The sequence below is a fragment of the Silene latifolia genome, chromosome Y (genome assembly GCF_048544455.1).
Source record: "Silene latifolia isolate original U9 population chromosome Y, ASM4854445v1, whole genome shotgun sequence".
Taxonomy (NCBI): Eukaryota; Viridiplantae; Streptophyta; class Magnoliopsida; order Caryophyllales; family Caryophyllaceae; genus Silene; species Silene latifolia.
The window spans coordinates 275,743,104-275,763,816 of record NC_133538.1 but is presented as its reverse complement, the minus strand read 5'-3'; the positions used below and the strand labels follow the sequence as shown (position 1 = coordinate 275,763,816).

At 35.7% G+C, this 20,713-nt stretch overlaps 2 protein-coding genes across 2 annotated transcripts; both read right to left on the bottom strand.

Moving 5' to 3' along the window:
• Nucleotides 1–10,276: 10,276 nt before the first annotated feature.
• Nucleotides 10,277–10,807, bottom strand: LOC141630723 (uncharacterized). The gene has a single exon (XM_074443489.1). The coding sequence runs from the start codon at nt 10,805–10,807 to the stop codon at nt 10,277–10,279; it is 531 nt and encodes a 176-aa protein (XP_074299590.1).
• Nucleotides 10,808–18,056: 7,249 nt separating this feature from the next.
• Nucleotides 18,057–19,528, bottom strand: LOC141630722 (uncharacterized). The gene is made up of 2 exons (XM_074443488.1): nt 18,903–19,528; nt 18,057–18,390 (listed from the first exon to the last, which is right to left on the bottom strand). The coding sequence occupies exons 1-2, from the start codon at nt 19,526–19,528 to the stop codon at nt 18,057–18,059; spliced, it is 960 nt and encodes a 319-aa protein (XP_074299589.1).
• Nucleotides 19,529–20,713: the final 1,185 nt, after the last annotated feature.

The following is a 20,713-nucleotide window of genomic DNA, read 5'->3' as shown; positions in this document are numbered from 1 at the left end:
TATTAGAGCATTCTCGCCCCCGACGCCTTCTCGATAACCCAAATAAAAAGAATTAGATATTAGACCACCTTAATATGATGACTAAATGAGAGTTGGGTAGAACACCCTAAAAAATTACATGGTGTCTTACTTGTCTTTAATTATAGGTGTTTCCTAATTGAGTTGAGTAATTGAATGCTTGCATAATGTTGTTCTTTCTTCGGGGCATACCTTGTATCGACTATTGTTTTTCACCTTTTGATGTCATTTGTTTGTCTAATATTATACATGTTCGCATATTGTTTCATTAATTAATAAAAATATGTTTTTTTGACCACACTATTCTATTCATCTTCAACTGTTGTTTATATACTGGTGCCTATATTTGCTTCTACTTTTATAAACTTGTTGTCGTCCTCTTGTGTGTTGGGTTGAGAGTTATAAGGACCTAGCAGGGTGATTTGTGAAAGGATTTTGAGTCTTTGGATGGATTGATGGCGAGGTTATAGTAGTAATTTGGGAAATTTATTGGTGCTGCTATGATAGTTAACTCGTTAAGTGAGCTTGAAGATGAAGGACATAATATCGCGCGGTTTTGTCATCTTTATGATTTAAGTTTCTTGATAGAATTTTGAGTTAAATTTCCTATACAATTGATCTTTCCTAGAACTGGTTTACGATTTAGGAAATATTACTTTTAATGTGAATATGCCGAAAATTCAGGATTTTATATTTTTGGCGTTGTGATTGCACATACTCAACTACCACTTATCCGCTTCGTATTTTGTCACAAAACCATCACTATTGTTTAAAGGATCTCCTTAGACATCTAAAAGATAAGATGTAAAAATTTTGGGTTTTATAACTCAATTTGGACAGGTGAGGTTTTTATTATATATCTTCCGTGTTGTTACGAGTTCCAATCGTTGTTATTTGATTAACTTGAGCGATTTGTCACCTTTTTGACACCCCGAGTGACTTATGGAATGATATTATGATATATGGATTTGACATAAAGATTTGTGAAGGAAATGAGGGAACATTTGAGTAACAAGATTTATGTTGTAGTAGTTAATTCAGAGTCTGAGGTTCGAGGCTAGGTTGAAGGTGGATGTATTTGATTTTTTTTTTTTTTTATTCATGGGCTAAAATTAGGGCATGTATCCATTAAATACGAAGGTCTTAATGTAAGATACCTTATTTTGGGTTTAATTTTGCCGAGCGACCAACTAAATGTTTTTTATTTGACTAAAAGCCTTGTCGAACTCTTGAGACCGGTTTTTGGTATTTAGAAGCTTAACTTTTAAAGGTATCCATAATTCTGAAGGAGCATAATCCTAATCGCGCCCGTTAGGATTTTGTGAATTGTGAGTTAGATTCACTTTTTATTTCTGTGTCATCTAAGGAATTTGTTTCCTTCACATGACGAGGTAATTGGTTATAATAAGTTTAATATGAATTGCTTCTCCTAGTCCCAAATTTTTTTTCGTCTCTTAGTCTGGTGGACTCCTATAATCTTCATCTCAAATATTCCTTCGTATAAACCACTTAAATATGGGTGTCATCTATAATTACCCTATCCTTCGAACACGTCAGAATCTATTTTTCTCTCTTCGTATCCTACCTATCTTGTATGGAGTATAAGATAGTGATTTCCTTGTCAGGAGGCTGAATTTGAGTGGCTAAGTTTAGAGACCTTGTTGGATATTGGTTTAGTGGTGTTTGAGCTTTGGGCTTAATTTATGTTTTTGGGCTAACCGAGTAAGTTTAAGGTTGCATTGAGTATAATTTAGTAGTTGTAGTCCACCCTAGTAGTAACGATAAGTTTACATGTTGAGACATTGAGTGTTATTTTGAGGTTGGAGGTGAATGTGAGACCTCGTTTGCTATCGTTAAGCTATATGCGCACCTAAGAGCTGAATTGAGAGAAGCAGATTCTAAAATTTGTGTTGCTTAGATAAATTTATGTTTTAAGGAAGTGGTGCTCGAGTAGAGAGTGATTATGAATAGTCGTCCAGTTTTTAACTAACGAAATTTTGAGTTGTCTCCGAACATGAAGGCTTGATCAGTATTATTGTTAAATCATGGTTGAAAGGTTTGAGGACGCGAGATATTAGCTTGTAAAATATTAGGTGATTGGTGTTGATCTTTGAGGAGTAAATAGTAATTTGTCGTGGCACTTAACGGTGTCAATAACTTGACTTTGAAACAGTCATGCTTATTGAAAACTTTTGGTTGTAAGCTTCTGGTTTTAATTGAGGTTGTGGTATCACAGAAACAACGGAATGCTATTAGTACTATAAGTCAACTTGAAAGTTCTAATTGGGAGTTATTTATGAGAGGTTAAAATTCTGAAGATATGATTCATTGCTTGAAGAATTTGCTGAGTTTTGAGCCTCTCAATTACTAGTAGAAGATGTGGATGAACTTATTAGGGTCTGTGTTAGTAAATCTAGTCTCCAAATGGATAAGAAATTCCTTGAAGGAAATTAACGATTCAGAATTTGTTGAATTACTGAATTGTCGAGGATATCGGTATTCGTTGGGTTGATTGTGTATGTCAAGTTTGACAATTTTTGATTTTTAGAATGTTCAATTGAGCCATGTCATTTACAGAATTGGGATATGAGAGAAACACAAGGAGTCGTTTCAGTCTTTTTTTTTTTTTTTTTTAATTATCGCAGGATCAGAGTGCGCAACATTTCTGTCCGTGATGAGTTTCATTAGTTATACCTCTGTTCTCTGTTCACCCTTATTGTTTCTTACCTTAAATTTTATAAATTTCTGCCCTTAAAATATACTCCCCGCCTTCCAAGGATACCCCTTCTTCGCAATTCGCTTATTCTCTCAAACTCAACTATCTATTTATAGAAGGTCGAGTTTTCCCATTTATCTATTTCGTTTATACGTTTGTTCTCAGTGATCATTGAATTGTTCAGTGCACTTTTATTATATTATCATTAATTCTTTTTCCTTACAGTAAAAGTTTCAAATTACCTTAAATTAACACTATTGTACTTTAACTATTTTAAAAATATGCTTCCTATTTGGCATTTTACTGCAAGCTTGTAAATTAAGCTCATTCATTTTGTTTTGCGTATAGTATGATACTCGAAATGGAAATTGGAGACGTCTAATTACCAATTTTGCTCTTACTAACGCTTATTTAAAAAGTTTGAAATTTTTATTCCGTCCATGTTTTTTTTTTATATGTGGATTCGTAAGTGTTCTTGACTTCAGCGAGAATCCGTGCCGTCCATTATCAAACTATAGTTTCTTATTTTTACAAACATCATGTAGTTAAGAAATAGCTCTTGGCTATTGCCCACGTCCGCTGACTTTTATTTCTATTTTCGAGGACGAAACTTTTTAAAAGGAGGGGATAATGTAACACCCACGATTTTTCGTCACAATAATTATTGTTTTTGAGCTTTATTTAAATAAGATAATAATAAAATTTTCTATAAAATAGTCGTATTTAGTTAGGTCGTAAAGTCATTTTGTAAAGAGCATAATTATTTAATTATTATCATATCATATTTTTTTTAGGGTTATTTGATAGGAATAATCCAAACAATAGGTCGTCTTCTCGTATTAATCTGAACTTTATTTTAACTCACAATAATACATACTATTACCTCCCTCTTCTCAAAACAGTCTGAGTAACTGGCTACTTGTTTAACCGGTTAACTTCATTTTTTTTAGTCTAACTGATCCCAACCCCTTCTTAATTATTTCCTCTCTCAATCCCATTCACTTAGGCCCTACTGAGTCCTGACTCCTCCCTCACCATATCACGACCACCACAACCGGTATCCCAACTCACGGACCTCCTACATCCACTCCACGGCCACCATAACAACGCAACCCCACAACCATCATAATCCCAAATTAACGATTACCATCCAATTGAAATGGGGATCTAGGGTTTTGAAAAATCATGGTTTATTCGGTGCTTGAGTGCTTCACAATCTCCTTCATTTCGTTTCACACGGTGCTTGAACACGCAAATAAAGTAGCTTGACTTGAGCAATGATGGTGCTCGCACCACAGGGCGGTGCTCGGATGCAGGTGGGTCGAGCCAATGACGACTCGAATGGTGGGCGAAGGTGATGTTGATTGTCGATGTACCTGCGTGGTTGTAGGTCAATGTCAGCGCGGCGATTGGTGATGGTAATGATGGTGAGTTGCCATGGTCTTTATGAATCTGATGGTGAAATGGCCATTGATGAAGCATAGGATGGTTTGTGCGAGAAAAATATGGGAAATTTAATTTGGGCATTTGGGTGTGGATTACTAGTGGCAATGTACCTGCTTTAGTTCGAGTTAAGTTTTATTATTAGGCGATGTGCGTAGGAGTTGTAATTTGTTGGTGTTTATGGGTGGGTAAGTTGAGAAATTGTAAATTAATGTGTTTTTAGAGAAGCCGGTGAGAGTTTTGCTTCAATTATGATTCTGAAGGGAGAGGGGATATTTTGATTTAGCAGGTCATAAGTAACCTGAAATAACAGGTCAAAATGAAGCTAGTGTAGTTTGAGAAGAGATTATGCAAAGTTAGGTTTATTTTAGATTAAAATATAGTTTGGGTTATTTTGAGAAGACGGGTAATAGTATGGATTATTCCTATAAATTAACCCTTTTTTTTATTGTACCTCTTATTTTATCATCGTGTTAGGTAGTCTTGAGATGAAAGAATTTAAGCACTAATTCCCAACTAACTAGACCAAGTCAAAACTAGTAAAATATGGGTGTGGTGGGTCAAGCCCATGATTCTCGTGTTAGATCCGCATTATCTCCATTTAAAAAGGAAAAGGCAATCAAGTACCTCCACCCTTCCTTGTTCCACGAACGACCATTATACATTCCTTGTTGCTCTCAAACACTCATCTTCGTTAACTCAGTTCTCTCTCGTTTCTCAGTGGTTTTTCTTGATTCTTGTGCCAATCTCTTCATCTTGGGGTAAGCTTCACATTCGTACTAGTTTCGTTCCACTTCATCTCAAGTATAGCGTTTCCCAGTGGCTGAAAACGTATATGTTTAACGTCATTCCATTCCAATTTCGACATAGGTTCAAACTTGGACGACCCAAATACCGACTCTTACGTCGTTGACGCCGCCATTGAATATTAAGCACTAAAGGTAACATAGACGATAGTCTTCGCTATTGCGTCACGGTTTTGCGGTCTTGAATGCTAGTTTGGTTGATAATTGTTGGTTGTTAATCCCATGTGTTTTTATGTTGTTTAGAAATTCTTGGTTAACAGCAACTTGTACGAAAGGTTTATTACCACTTATTTGTAACGAAGAATATGATGCGATCTATGGCTTTGAGTTACATGATGATGACATTTATATTCAGGGTCGCTTATGTAAGAGTATAAGTAATACAGTGGTATTGGATAAATGGCGGTGATTAAACAACTTTTGGATTTATACTCTGATTATTGGTGTCGTATCTAAGTCTTATTTGTGATGCCAGTTTTCTAATGTGAATTATTACTTGTGGGAATATAATTACATACCAGTAGTTCATATAACATATGAGTGGCTGAGATTTGTTTAATAATTATTTTAAATGTTTACGCAAATATTTGATGGAAATTACGGATTTTGAGTAATGACTGCATTGTATCCAGCTCGTATTGATAGTTGATTAACCATCGTAACTTTTATAAATTGTGACTCGTACTTCCTCCTTTCCATTCATTCCTATACATATTCCATTTATGGTCTTTCCATTCATTTCTATCCATTTCTAATTCAATCTAATATTTTACATCAATTAGACCATATTACCCCTCTCTAATTTATCACCCAACCCACCTCCAAACCCTATCATTCTAACAGCCGTCCTCTCTCTCTCCATTCACCCGTCTTCACTCTCACAAATCTCCCTCATTTTCTTCTTCTTTGTCACTCATAAATCTTATTGCCATCTTCACTCTTCACAAATCTCCCTCATTTTCTTCTTCTTTCTCGTTCATTTTGTGCACCAAAAACAGATCTCATTTATTTTCATTCGATCGTCCCTCAATTTCTCCACAAAAACTCATGTCTTCCTCTAAATCTATGACATGCAAGGTTGATTCCGAGAAGAAGGTTGATGAAGTTGAAGGGAAGGAGAAAGTTGAAGGTAAGGAGAAGGTTGCAAAGGTAGGTAATCGGTGGGAGGGTATAGATATCAACGATATCGATCCCGAAGAATTTTTTAAGGATATTTCGGGTCCAGATACAAACAGTGATGATAAAAGTTCATCCGAGGCAACATTTACATTTTCAAGGCCTGGGTATAGAGGTTATAAAGGGTGTTGGTTGAATGAGGATGGTGATTATGTTGGCTATGATGACGGATCCTTGGTTGTCTACGAAGGATCTCTTGATTCGGACTCGGCTTGGAATAGACAGTTCTGTAAACGTAAGAAACCGAAGGAAACAAGCTCTGAAGACGAGGTGTCGTCTCATCCTGCTACTAAAAAAACAAAATCCGACCATAATTAATCTGGATATGATTTCTTTATCCGATTTCTTTTTGTTTTTATTTTTTTCTTACTGTTAATTGAAGTAGGCTTGTTAATCGTATGTTTTGTTTCTGTTTTTATTTGGGGTTTAGGGTTTTTTTCTGGTTATATTTCAATCGGATTAATTGATGGCCTGCTTGTGTTGTTTCGCCTGTTTTCAGTCGTCCAGAGTATTAGTTCGCCTGTTTTGCTTGGCTTGTTTACTGTTAATTGTTAATTGTTCACTGTTAATTGTTAATTGTTCACTGTTAATCGCTTTTTTACTGTTAATCGCTTGTGTTGTTTACTGTTAATCGATTTTTGTTCACTGTTAATTGTTAATTGTTCACTGTTAATCGCTTTTTTACTGTTAATCGCTTGTGTTGTTTACTGTTAATTGATGTTTACTGTTAATCGATTTTTTTTTCAATCGACCATTAGCAATTGATGTTTACTGTTAATTGTTCACATTTCATAAAATTTGTTTAATTGTGTATGTGAAATTTTCAGAAATTTCTACTGTATTTAAGAAACTTAAATATAAACCAACATATCGCACATTCCATTCCATAGTTGAGTACTTACAAAAACTTCCAATCTGTCATCAGTGCTTAATTACTTACAAAAACTTCTAGTCGGTTGTTAGCTACTTACAAAAAAATACAGCCCTTTGCTGCTGATTGTTGCTTTTCATATGCTTGCTTGCAAAAAATAGCCTTTTCTCAACCCATTATGCTTCTACTGCTGCTGGTTGTTGGGTTGTGTTGCTGTAAAAACTTCTGCTGGTTCTTGGGTGTCATTGTTCATGTTCTCCAATACATGTAGTGCCCTTTCTAAACAGACCATGTCGGGTTTGACTTTATTTTCAAGCAATTGAACCCTATCTAACCTTTTTTTCCCAACATGTGGAATTGGGTATGAATTACCACCCTCATCCCTTAATATTTCATTCATACATGCATGTAGTGAAACCCAAACAAATTTCAACTTCTCATTATCAATCTCATCATAAGCTCTACCAACCACATCCACAAGTTGAAGTATAGACTTAGATGACTTCTTATGTTGAAGGGTTTGAATGGATCTAAAAAATCCTAAGTCTAAAATGTTTAAATCTGGACTATTTGGAGGTTGACAAATTAGTTCCATATCAAACCCATCCGACTTGGCAACTTCTAGAAAATCTAAGTCTTTTGGTGAAATATGGGGTTTGGCATTGTCTTGTTGTATCCATATCTTTCCACTTACATTTAGAGGCCATTTAGCTTTGATTGCGGGGATGACCTTCTCAAGTAGGCATTGCTTAACAACCTCTTTGGTTATGCTTTCAATGGGTTTTACTTCCAAAGTCCCCTTTTCTCTATTCTTGCTTGACCTCATTGCTTCCACTTCATATATGAATGGAAAAATACCAATTTTTTTACCGTCAAATAAAACATCACCATCCTCATCATATCTAGGCCTTGCAACGGCCGCCAAACTTTAGTTATAAACCTCTTTGATTGACATGTTCTATGTGGTTTTTCTTCATTTGGCAACAAGTAATACCTTGTAGTGACTCTAGTTAAGTAAAAATGCTTTTCATCTATGTGAACAACATCATACATGGCATCAAAAATTAAATTTCCACCTAATGAACTTGCACTTATCTTACTTAAGACCCAATGCAACCTAGTTATTTTGTTTTGTGGAGTTAAAGATGGTTTAATGTCGCTAGTATGACTTTTCATTTCACCTTTCTTAACTAATCTCCAAACCGTGGTGATGGGTAGGCCTAAACCAAATGCTAAATCTTTAAGACACATTCTATCTTTAAGTTCAATAGTTTTTACCTTCTCGACATCAATGAACCTTGTTGCCTTGCTTCCCTTGTATTTTCTGGCCACGTTTATCACCTTTCCCGCCTTTAGTTGTTCACGTACATCCTTCCAAATTGTGCTAATTGTGAGCCTTGTCACCCCAAACTGTACACTCAGTTCATTGATATACCCATGCTTGAGTTTTCCATTTCGATAGCTCAATGTCATTGCTTGACTTATTGCTGATTTCTCCTCATTTTTTAACCTTTTTTGTTTGATTCTTGGTATTATAAGTGGCTCATTTGTTGGTGTTTCTTGTTGTTCAGTTGTTGCAATTTGACTAACCCACCCCCTTATTTTTGAAATGGTTTGTTGTTGTTGACGTGCTACTAATATCGTCTCTTCGTTTTGTCTTCTCCTTCTTTGTGTGCGTTGGACCATACGCCCATGCTGCTGCCCTGTTGTACCGCCTTGCTGCTGCTGCCCTACCATACTACCTTGCTGCTGCTGCTGCGTGCTACTGCTATTGCCTTGTTCTTGCTGCCTAGCAGAGGAAATGGCAGAGGAAATGCCACTTCTAGTTGTTAGTACTTGCTCCTCATCAACCCATGGTGGTGTATTTTGTAGATTTGAAATGGCAGAGGAAATGGTGTAGTTATTTTGACTTAGTGGTTGAAGTGGTGGTAAGCCACTATTAATTGTAAAAGATGACATGAGTAAGTTTGATGCATTAACTATGGATATTAAGTGTATTTATAGTAGATGATGGAGGGAATATTGAATATCAAATGAATTTTTCTATTATTTGAATTTTTCAAGGTGACAAAATTGAAACTAGAAAATTGGCTCCATAATTTGGAGCCAAAAAATTGGTGCCATAAAAAACTGGAGCCAAGAAAATTGGACCAAAATTTGGAGCCAAAAAATTGGAGCCAAAATTTGGTGTCATAAAAATTGGAGCCAAATTTGGAGCCAAAAAATTGGACCCAAATTATCACACGCCTAAAGCAGCCAAAAAAGGTTGACTATTAAACAAGTTGTGGGAGGGTAATTAGGTAATTACATAACCCACCTTAATTTTAGTGCAAAAAGCAAATGTATAGGAATGAATGGAAAGGAGGAAGTATTAATTAGTAAACCAACTCAAGTAATAAAGAACCGTCTTATGATATCCACTTCTCTTGCATTCTAGTATCTGGGGTGTAGCCGGTCTAGACAGGTTGGGGTCGTTCCGTTAGCCCGGTTCTTAAAGCCTAATTGTTGGGCGTCTATGGGGTCATCAACCCGGATGTTTATAGGCTTGGTGATAGTCGAATTGGGGTATGTTTATCCCGAGAGTGTGGCCATACTTAGACTAGGACCGTATATAGTATCATTGTCCTACCATGGGGATAAGGTAACAGTGACGGGTTGCCTTGACGTTTTGCATTACTGAGTGGTAAATGAGTCAATATGTTTGTATAATAAGGTTACGATTGTTAAATGAGCTATTTGAGTTATCTAGTTTGAACCGTTAATAATTCAGAATGAGTTATATAGTTTAAAGTGCACAATAAACTAGTTGATATGTCACTTGTACATTGTTGCTCCGTCTTAATTACTTGTTGTTTTATCATGATGTAATATGGCTGGGAGGACGTCCGAGTTACTCCCCACTGACTGTGGCTGTCATTCTTATGACTGAAAGGTTGTAGAAAGTTTGATGATGTTATTTGCTGCTTGGGTTGGTTTGGGCTAGCTTGCGAATTGGAAAAGGAATGAATCTATATCACTTGTTATTTTATAATTTTTTTCGAGTCTTGAAATTTGTAAATTTTACCTTGGTGATTCCGCCACCGAGGGCATTTGTATCAATGAAATTCACTTTACTTATCTCATATTTTATTGTATGAAAATCCGGGTTGTTACAACAGTATCAGATCTTGCTGCAACAGGCCTGTTCTTCTTACAGGAGGAATCTAAATGCCCAAGCTTCTTACAGGTATGGCAATAGTAAGGAAGTCATTCATAAATGATTCTTTGCACAGAGTTTCGAATGAAAGGGGCATTAATGACAACATCTTCAGGTAGCTTTTTAGCAACATCCACCTCTACCATGACCCTGGCAAATGAGAGCCTTGCTTGACAGGTAGTGTGAAGGTCTGGAAAGAGGGGTTTGCCTATCTTGCTAGCCATTTTGCTTAGTATAGAATCAATCCACATGTAAGGATCTAAGTCAGGGAACAAAATCCAAACTGGGACAGTTGACACACATTCCATGATGCAGGAAAAATAGGGTGACCATTGCTTGAGAACTAGAGAGTTTGGCCCCAAAGTCCAGGGACCCCTCTTTAAGACCTCATTCATGTCCTCTTCACAATCAAACTTAAAGCTAAACCATCCTTTTTTGAAGTACTGAACTAGAGACAAAGGACCATGATTCCAATGCTTTTGAACAAACTCTGTGATAGTTTTCAGAGTGGGTTTAGCACCCAACACATTACCCATAAGCGTAAATTTCCATTTTGAGATTTCATCTGCTACTTCCTCCATGTGAATGTCCACTTCAGTGGAGTTAGCACTTTCTTAATAGAAGAAGAGACTCATACCTTTCTGGGTTTTCTTCTTTGTTATATCAGCCCAGCTAGGTTTAGGGTTACCCTGAAGAACACTAGGGTTATTAGGGTTAGGGGAGCAAGACTTAGCATTTGGAACACAAGTAGCAGAGGGAGGGGAAACCACAGTAGGAGAAGTAGAGGGTCCGAAGATATCCTGGATTTTGGAGGTCTGCCTCTCCCTCGAGCCATAGCGAAGATATTATTATTATTATTATTATTATTATTATTATTATTATTATTATTATTATTTCTAATATTGTTATTGTTATTGTTATTGTTATTGTTATTATTATTATTATTATTATTATTATTATTATTATTATTATTATTATTATTATTATTATTATTATTATTATTATTATTATTATTACTATTTTATTATTATTTTATTATTATTTTTAAAACCGGAACTTTTTATTGAGATCAAATCAAATTTTACAACAAATTGGTGAGTAGCCGAGATACAATCTGGGCACCCACTTCCTTAACAATAGCAAAGCTGAGTCTAGTAAAAATAAAAGTAGATGCGCGAGCCCCGACATCCTGGGAAACAGAAAAATTATGAATCTGCTTGAGCAAAGCAACAACATCCGTCCCCAACTCCCCCAACGAAAAGAAAGAAAAAGGTAAGAACCCATATCCAACTGCCTCACACAAGCTACGATACTTGGCACACTTGCGCTCCGCAGCATCAACCACCACGCGTCTGGGCATAAAGTCAGACATCCTGGACCGAGTCAAAGGAGATGATCCAGTCAAATTCACACACACATCTCTTCCCCTGTCCCAAAAATAAAGCAAAAGATCCGCCAGACGTAGGGGCTTTTCATGCCCATCGATTATTATTATTATTATTATTATTATTATTATTATTATTGTTATTATTATTATTGTTATTATTATTGTTATTGTTATTGTTATTGTTATTGTTATTGTTATTGTTATTGTTATTGTTATTGTTATTGTTATTGTTATTCTTATTATTCTTATTCTTATTCTTATTCTTATTCTTATTCTTATTCTTATTCTTATTCTTATTCTTATTCTTATTATTCTTCTTCTTATTATTATTATTATTTTATTTTTATTTTTTTTTATTTTTTTTTTAAAAAAAACCGGAATTTTTTATTGAGATCAAATCAAATTTTACAAGAAATTGGTGAGTAGCCGAGATACAATGTAACACCCGTAAATTTTTAGTCGCATTTACTTTATTTTTAATTATGAGATTTAAAGTTTTAATTTTAATTTATCGGTTTTCGTTAAATCGTTGAATTTATTCCATTTTACATCTTGTTTTAGTCTGATTTATTCTCAGACCGACTTCTTATTTAAATGACACATTTTATAAGCAATTGGAAAATATATTTTTGGTGGCCCATTTTCATTTGGGCTGTGTGTTTGTTACTTTTAAACAAGTTAATCATTTAACATGATTTATTCTTTAATTCTTTTATTTAAACTAACTTTGATTATTTAACAAGAAAGGAAGAAGATATTTTGTCTTTGGTTTCTTAGCCTTCCTTGGTCCGTCAAGATAGCATAACAAAGAAAGATTTTATTCATTTGTTTTTCCTCTTTTTACTCACTCTTAAACTCTCTTAACTTAGACCACATTCATTCTATCATCATTCACAAAACAAAAACAAAAAAAAGGAAAAAGAAATCAAATGTTACGCTATCTTAAAAAAAAAAATACTACGTACGTGCTTGCCTTCTTACTTCTTCATTTCCATATGTAAACGATTCTACGTACGTATTTACCTTCTTGCTTCTTTATTTCGACCCATGTACAACTACAGTTAATATTCTTGTTTTCCTAATTTAATTCAAGTTTGTTTTTGATCGGAGTGGACGATTGATTGGTGCGCAAAATTGATTAGAGGCATGGATTCGTTTGATTTTTGTGTTCCTTGTCAAGACTATCGAGATTCAAAAGGATCCTTATGATAAATCTCTTGTTGACTCGGATAGCGAATTGAGGTAACTTCGATGTTACTCGGTATTACGCGATATTTATGTTATAGTTGCATGTACTAGGATGTTTTTATGAGGATTTACATATTTATATAATTCTCGAAATTATGTGAATATGGTTTTATGGTGTTATTATGTAATTTTTGGTCATATGTATTTTATTTTGTCAAATAGAAATTTGTTTGGGTGATATAATCATTTTTATGCTTTAATCGTTGTTTTGGGTATTAGAATTTTTAATTCGATTTTTATTTCTATTTTTCTGGAGAAAATTTTATTTCTGGAGTTTATATTTGATTTTATGCTACCATGAATTTTTGTGGTATTTCTTTCGGATTTTTAGTATTTATTTTGCATTTTATAATGTTTATACGGTTTATGCGATATTAGTAATGCCGAACTATTTTAATTCGATTTAAAATACCAAATCTTAATGTTAATTCTCGAAAATTTAATATGTGGCCGAGACACTGTAGATTTAGGTGTGTGTAAAATTTTAGGTTGTGAAACATTGTTTTCGATTTTATAGGCATTTTACAAGTTTTTGTGAAAACCGTTATGAAATCTATCAATTCTGTCAGGCTGTTTGTAAAATGCATTTCGTCCGATTAAGTTGCTCAAACCAGAAAAATTAAAAAAGAGACTCCTGTTTATTTTAAGTATAGATTACCTTTGTAAAATTTCATTGGTTTCTGATGTATAGTTTTCTCAGAATAAATTGTTTGTGAACAGATCGCCTGTAAAATAAAAATCTGTCACTAGTCAAAAGAATGATTTTTACTTTTATTAGTACGCAGATTCTTGTTTGTGACGAACGCTATCCGTCACAAACAAGAGACGGGGCAAATCGATACCACATTGTTGTAAATGGGGTAGTGCATATGGGTGGGGCAAACAAATAATATATAAAATTAGTGGTGGGGTTTGAGTGGAGAACAAGTGGTACATTAGCATTAAAAGCCATCTTGCATGAAATCCTCCACCAAATCAAACGTTACGTCCCAAATTACTGATGATAGATGACCTTACTCCTCCCATGCTTTCACTTTCCTCAACCCTAACACCCTAAACATTCATTCAAATTTCCATTTTTTAATCACATTGTTGATGGTTTTCTAAAGAAGAATTCATAATTATCATCAAATATTCATACAAATTATCACAATCATAATCATCGCTTACAAGTTTTCTCACAACACCATGGGTATGGATGAGAACTCGGCAATGGAGGATGATAATAATTAACAAATTGTTGATTTTGAGACCGCTCAGCCTGCACCGGATTTTGGTAATGTTGAGACTGCTGAGTTTGAATTATTTGATGGTAAAGACGATGATTTTGCGACGATGTTGATGAGCAAAGCTTTGTTTTTTATTTTGTTTTGATTATGGTGATGTTTTGATTGGACGATATGCAATAGTCATCAAATTGTTTGATTTTTTTTAATTTCTTCGCATAAATATGCAATCTTTGTGTTCTTCATGATTTTGTTGGACGATTTTAGGTTAATTTTTCATATTTACTTGCATAAAGGATTGTATTTGTGAAGTTTTTTTTTTCATCTTGTGTTCATGAGATTTTAGGTATATTTTTTACCATGTTTTTTTTGAATGACATTTTTCACGATTTAGATCTGTGTGTTTATGAGGTGTTAGGTAAATTTTTTAGATGAATATTGGTAGGTGCATAAGGAAACACCATGGGACAAAAAATAAGCGAATTTTTCGCTCATTTGATCATTCAATTTATTAAGCTTTTGTTCATTAGATACAGAATGAGCTTTTTTTTTATGTGAATGACAAGCTTGTGATGTTGTTGGAGTTGAAGATGAAGATGAAGATTAACCGTGCATATAAGCTTACAGCTGCTAACCTGACAGACGCACAAAATTCGTTTTCAACAGATTATCATTTTACGATATAGTGTCACCATTTTAGGGTTCAGTGTTGCCCTTTTAAGCAAAGCGCATTATTTTGTCAAAACCCATTCTTTTGTTTTAGCTATTACCCTTTAAATTAAATTAGTCACATTATGACTAACGTTGGTTACATTTCGATGTATTGTTAAAATGTGACCCTGATAGTGATGAAATGTAGATGTTTTATTAAGAAACCTGACAGCAAGTAGTGTGTGTTTACAACTAATAATGGTGACATTCTGACTGAATATGGTTCTCTTCTGATTTACTATTAAAATGTGACCATTGTAATTCTGATTTGTAGTTGCATTAGTATGAAATGTTAGAACATATTTAAACTTAAAATGGTGACACTATGACTAAATTTGGTTACATTCTGATATTCTGTTATAATGTGACCATGATAGTCATGATATGTAGACGTTTTAGCTATAAATATTTAAACTTGAAATGGTGACAGTATGACTAAAGTTGTTTACATTCTGATATTCTGTTATAATGTGACCATGATACTCATGATATGTAGACGTTTTAACTATAAATATTTAAACTTGAAATGGTGACAGTATGACTGAAGTTGTTTACATTCTGATATTCTATTATAATGTGACCATGATAGTCATGATATGTAGACGTTTTAGTAAGAAACGTGTCAGCAAGTTGTGTGTGTTAACAACTTATAATGGTTACATTCTGACTGAATATTGTTTCTTTCTGATGTACTATTAAATGTGACCATTATACTTGTGATTTGTAGTGGTTTTAGTATGAAATTTGAGAGAATTGTTTAACTTAAAATGGTGACCTTTGACTAAAGTTGCTTACATTCTTATTTACTTGTAAAATGTGACCATGATAGTTATAATATGTAGACGTTTTAGTAACAACGTGACAACATGACGTGTGTATTTACAACTTAAAATGGTGACATTCTCACTGAAAATGGTTACCTTCTAATATTCTACTAAAATGTGACCATTATAGTCTTCATTTGTTGTTAGTTTAGTATTAAGTGTGACATCATATTTTGTATTAAAAAGCATAAAATGGTGACATTATGATTAAAGTTGGTTACATTTTCATTAAATATTACAATGTGACCAGGATAGCTTGATATGTAGACGTTTTAGTAAGAAAGGTGACAGAATGTTTTGTTTGTTTACAACTTAAAATAGTTACATTCTGACTTAATATGATAACCTTATTATGTACCATGAAAATGTGACCATTATATGTGTGATATGTAGTTGTTTTTGTCTGAAATGTGACTGCATGTTGTGTGTTAATAATGTTTAAATGGTGACATTCTTAGTAAAGTTGTTTATCATTCAGTGTTCCCCTGTTAACCAATGCTTAATATATGTTGTCATAGGTACGGATTTATCATATTATTTTTTTTTTTTGGCAGAAATCAGCTTCCCATTAAAATAAGAAAGAGATTCTTACAAAGTACAACCACTAAACAAGCTTACAAATTTCTAGGGAATCAAAGATGCTACTATCTCCTCTAGTAAACTATCATTAACATTAGAAAATAATCTAACAGAGACATAATACTTAATGTTTTTGACTAACTACTCAACAGTCCTGGAGGAACCATTAAACAGCCGTCTATTCCTTTCTTGCCAGATCAAATACACCACTGCAGCTGCACAACAGCGTGCCCATTTCTTCCTCCAACCACAACCTTTGTACTTAGCAAGACGAAGAAGTTCTTGCTTAAGACACAAAGGTCCTCTGGTGATGCCAAGCCATAGTAAAATTTGCTGCAGGACTGAGTTAGAAAAGGGACAAATTAAAAAGAGATGAGGAATGCTTTCCAAAGCTGCACAACACAAGCTGCACCTATTAACCATAATCAATCCTCTATTCATCAAATTGTTCACCGTGGGAAGACCATTTTGAACAGCCATTCTCACAATGACAGAATGCCGAGGCATTACAACACTATCCATGAGAGGTTTGGCCCATCTCAAAGTTGGATGCTGACCATGAAAAGTAGAATAAACCCGATACATTATAAGCTTACCAGATTTGGTCCATGATTGGAGCCTTGCCTGAGCAGCAACAATGGAACCAGCCTGGCTTATAAACTCATCCCTAGTGGCCAACAGAGCTTTCCAAACTGTTGTAGAGCTGTAACCTGTCTACACACTCCAACAGTCAGCTCTGTGAAAATAGTAATGCTTACACCATTGGACCTAGACTGATTGGGTATCATGGCTGAGTCTCCAAAACATCTTGAGCATAAGAGATTTGTTCCATCTAAGAATTTCACGAATGTCAAAACCACCCTGAGCTCTAGACCTACAAACTTTCTGCCAGGAAAAGAACACCATTCTCCTGGTACTACTCTGGTAATTTCAAAGAAACCCCCTACAAAGTTTATCAATTTCCAACATAACCCCTTTTGGCAGCAGGAAACTGGCACACCAGAAACTCTCAATACCAAAAACAACTGAGTTTAGAAGCTGCACTTTTCCAGCATAAGATAGAAAAGTATTAGACCAATGCTTAATTTTTCGGGTTATCTTCTGCAACAGAGAATGGTACATATCCCTTGTCAACCTAGAGAAGTGAAGAGGAACACCCAGGTATTTAAAGGGGAATGCTCCCGCCAAATAACTGGTCTCATTAAGAATCAGGGACTTAACCTCCTGAGACACTCCACCAAAGTAAATGTTAGTTTTAGTCAAGTTAGGTGGGAGCCACAGTACTCGAAAACAAAGCCAAAGAATTCTCCACTGCTTTGACAGAAGGATAATCTCCTCTCCTAAAAACCAGCAGATCATCTGCAAAAACAAGATGAGATAGCCCAATCCTACAGCATTTAGGGTGGTAGCTGAAAAGAGGTTGCTCAGGTAACCTTCTTAGAATTCGAGATAAAACTTCCATGCATAGGACAAAGAGCAAAGGGGAGAGGGGATCCCCTTGCCTCAATCCTCTCTGACCCTCAAAATAACCCACAGAAGTACCATTGATGTTGAGTGAGAATCTGGGTGAGGTAACACAGTTAATAACCCAGGTGCAAAATTTTACAGGCAAACCAAATAAGGGGAGAATGGTCCTAAGAAAGTCCCAGTTCACAGAATCGAATGCCTTTCTAATATCCACTTTAATGACACAATGAGGAGATAAGTCCTTCCTCCCATACCCAGCAACAAGTTTATGGGCAAGCATAATATTATCCATAATAGATCTCTCATGGGTAAAGGCAACTTGCTCTAATCCTACTAAGGTAGGCATGACCATCTTCAATCTCTTAGTAAGAATTTTACTAATGGTTTTCTATATTGTGGAGCAGCAGGAGATTGGTCTATAGTCTTGAACAGAGCTAGGATTATCACCTTTGGGGATGAGGGAAATAATAGTGGAATTTATTTCCTTCAGCAACTTACCAGACCTAAAGAAGTCATGTACAACTTTCACAAACTCACCTTTAATAACACTCCAAGCTTGCCTAAAAAATCCAGATGAAAACCCATCTGGCCCAGGGCTTTTGTTCACATCAATTGAGAACAAAGCATCATGGATTTCATCCTCAGTGACATCAGAAATCAGCATGGCTGCATGGGTGTCCTCCAAACAGGTCCCAGAAAGAATAATCTCCTCATCAAAACACCTGACCCGAGATGATGTCCCTAAAAGTCCCTTGTAATACTCAAGGAAAGCATCAGAGATGCCCACAAAGGTTTAGAACTCCTGACCATGTAAATCATAGACCCTGCTAATCTGACATCTATTCCTCCTGGCTGCCATCTTAGCAATGAAATAAGTTGTATTAGCATCCTGCATTTTAATATCATGTATCTTGGCCCTCTGATAAACCATACTCAACTCAACAGTTCTGAGCTTACAATACTCCTGAGAGAGAATTTTCTCTTAACTGAGCAACTCAGCATTTAAAGGTGTCTGCTGAAGAAGGAGTTGGCATCTCTGTAATTCTAGCTTAGCATCTTTAACTCTCCCACTAATATTAGAGAAATCCCTCTAATGTATTAGACTTAAGCTTAGGTTTAATGAGCTTCAAATGCTTCAGAAGCATGTACATAGTGCAGCCTCTAATATCCTCATTCCAAGTGTCCTTAACCAGACTAAGAAAAGCAGGCTCATCCCCCCCAGCAGTTTAAATACCTAAATTGTTTTGGCCTAGAAGGCTCATCAGGTGTCCCCCAGACCACCAAGGGCGAGTGGTAGGAGACACCAGCAGCCAAGGCATCAGCATAAGAAGAAGTGAAGATAGTCTGCCAAGCAGAGTTAACTAACACTCTATCCAGTTTTATCCACTTCCTATCCCCATGCTCCTGCTTATTAGTCCAAGTAAAGTTGCATCCATGAGTAAGCGAATCTTCTAACCCAGCCCCATAGACAGCTTCGTTAAAGTCATCAATTGCTTGCAAATTAGGTACAGTATCACTGATTCTCTCCTCAACCTTTCTGACACAGTTAAAATCCCCAAGACATACCCAAGGATGGTGGGGTCTAATATGCTGTAGGAAGGTCCAGAGATCATATCTTCCTTCTGCAGAATTAAGACCATACACAAAAAAAACCTGGAAAGTTGCACATCCAGGGTCCTCCACTTGAATATGAATCCATTGATTCCCACTAGAGAGGGCAGTAATCCTCAAACTGGCTTTATTCCAGATCACCCACAACCGCCCATTGGAGTGATGTTCATAGTTATTTAAAACATGAAATAACCTAAAACCTTTCCTTCTTATATAATCAAACTTAGGAGCACGTACTCTAGTCTCCATTATTCCCATAATATCTAATTTATTTGCTTTAAAGAAATCCACTACTTTATGTTTCTTGAAGTCTTTATTCATACCTCGGATGTTCCAAACTCCTATCTTCATGGAGAAAGTAAGGGGGGTGGGTCCTCCTCCTCACTATAATCCTGCTCCTCAAAATGCAGCTCCACCTTGTCCCCAGTCACAACACTAAGCACAGGGATAATTTTCATACTCCTTGTCCTAGCAGTGACTAGAGGTTTCTCCACTGTAACTGAATCCATTTACATCACATTCTGCTCCAGAGTGCCCTCAGAATTTATATCCTGCACATTATGGTCATCCTTATCCATTGTTATAGCAGTAGCTACAGTCTCCTAAATAGCAGGAGATATAATAACAGTCTCCTCAGTAGCAGGAGTTGTAGCAACAACAGCAGCAACCACTGGCCCAGCATCCTTCACCATAGTTTTCTCAACCACTGGAGCATCCCCAGACTTCTTTTTGAGCAGCCTGCACTTATGTTCTTCATGCCCAAGTTTCTTGCAGTGAGTACAGTAAAATGGCAGCCATTCATATACCACCCATTGCAAAACTTGACAATAAGGAGTATATAAGAGAACATCTTCAGTGAGCTTTTAAGACAAGTCCACCTCCACCATTATCCTAGCAAAAGAGAGCCTCTCCTTATGAGCTGTAACAGGATCAGCATACAAGGGATTACCAATCTTGCTTGCAATCTTGCTCAAAGCTTTCTCAAACCAGAATAATGGGTCCAAGTCTGGCAAGGTAACCCATACAGGAATCTTAGACACAGTATCAAGCTCCTTAGAAATATTCGGATGCCACCTCTTGAAAACTAGAGAATGAGTACCAAGGCTCCAAGTACTACCCCTCAAGATAGTGCAAAGGTTTTGATCCTTTGAAAATCGAAAGAAGAACCAACCCTTTTTATAGTACAAAACCTCAGGTTTCTGCACATGATTACAGTTTTTACTTACAAACTCCCGAACCTGCACAATAGAAGGCTTCCCTCCAATAAATTGTCCAACCAAAGTATTAGCCCAGTAATCAAGCTCTTCAACAATATCAGTTTCATCAATAACAACACCTTTATCAGCTAAACCACGAACCAAATGGAGTTCCATACCAACAGGAGATTTGGAAATTCGTTCAGCCCAAGTAGGTTTCGCCACCGGAATTACAGGA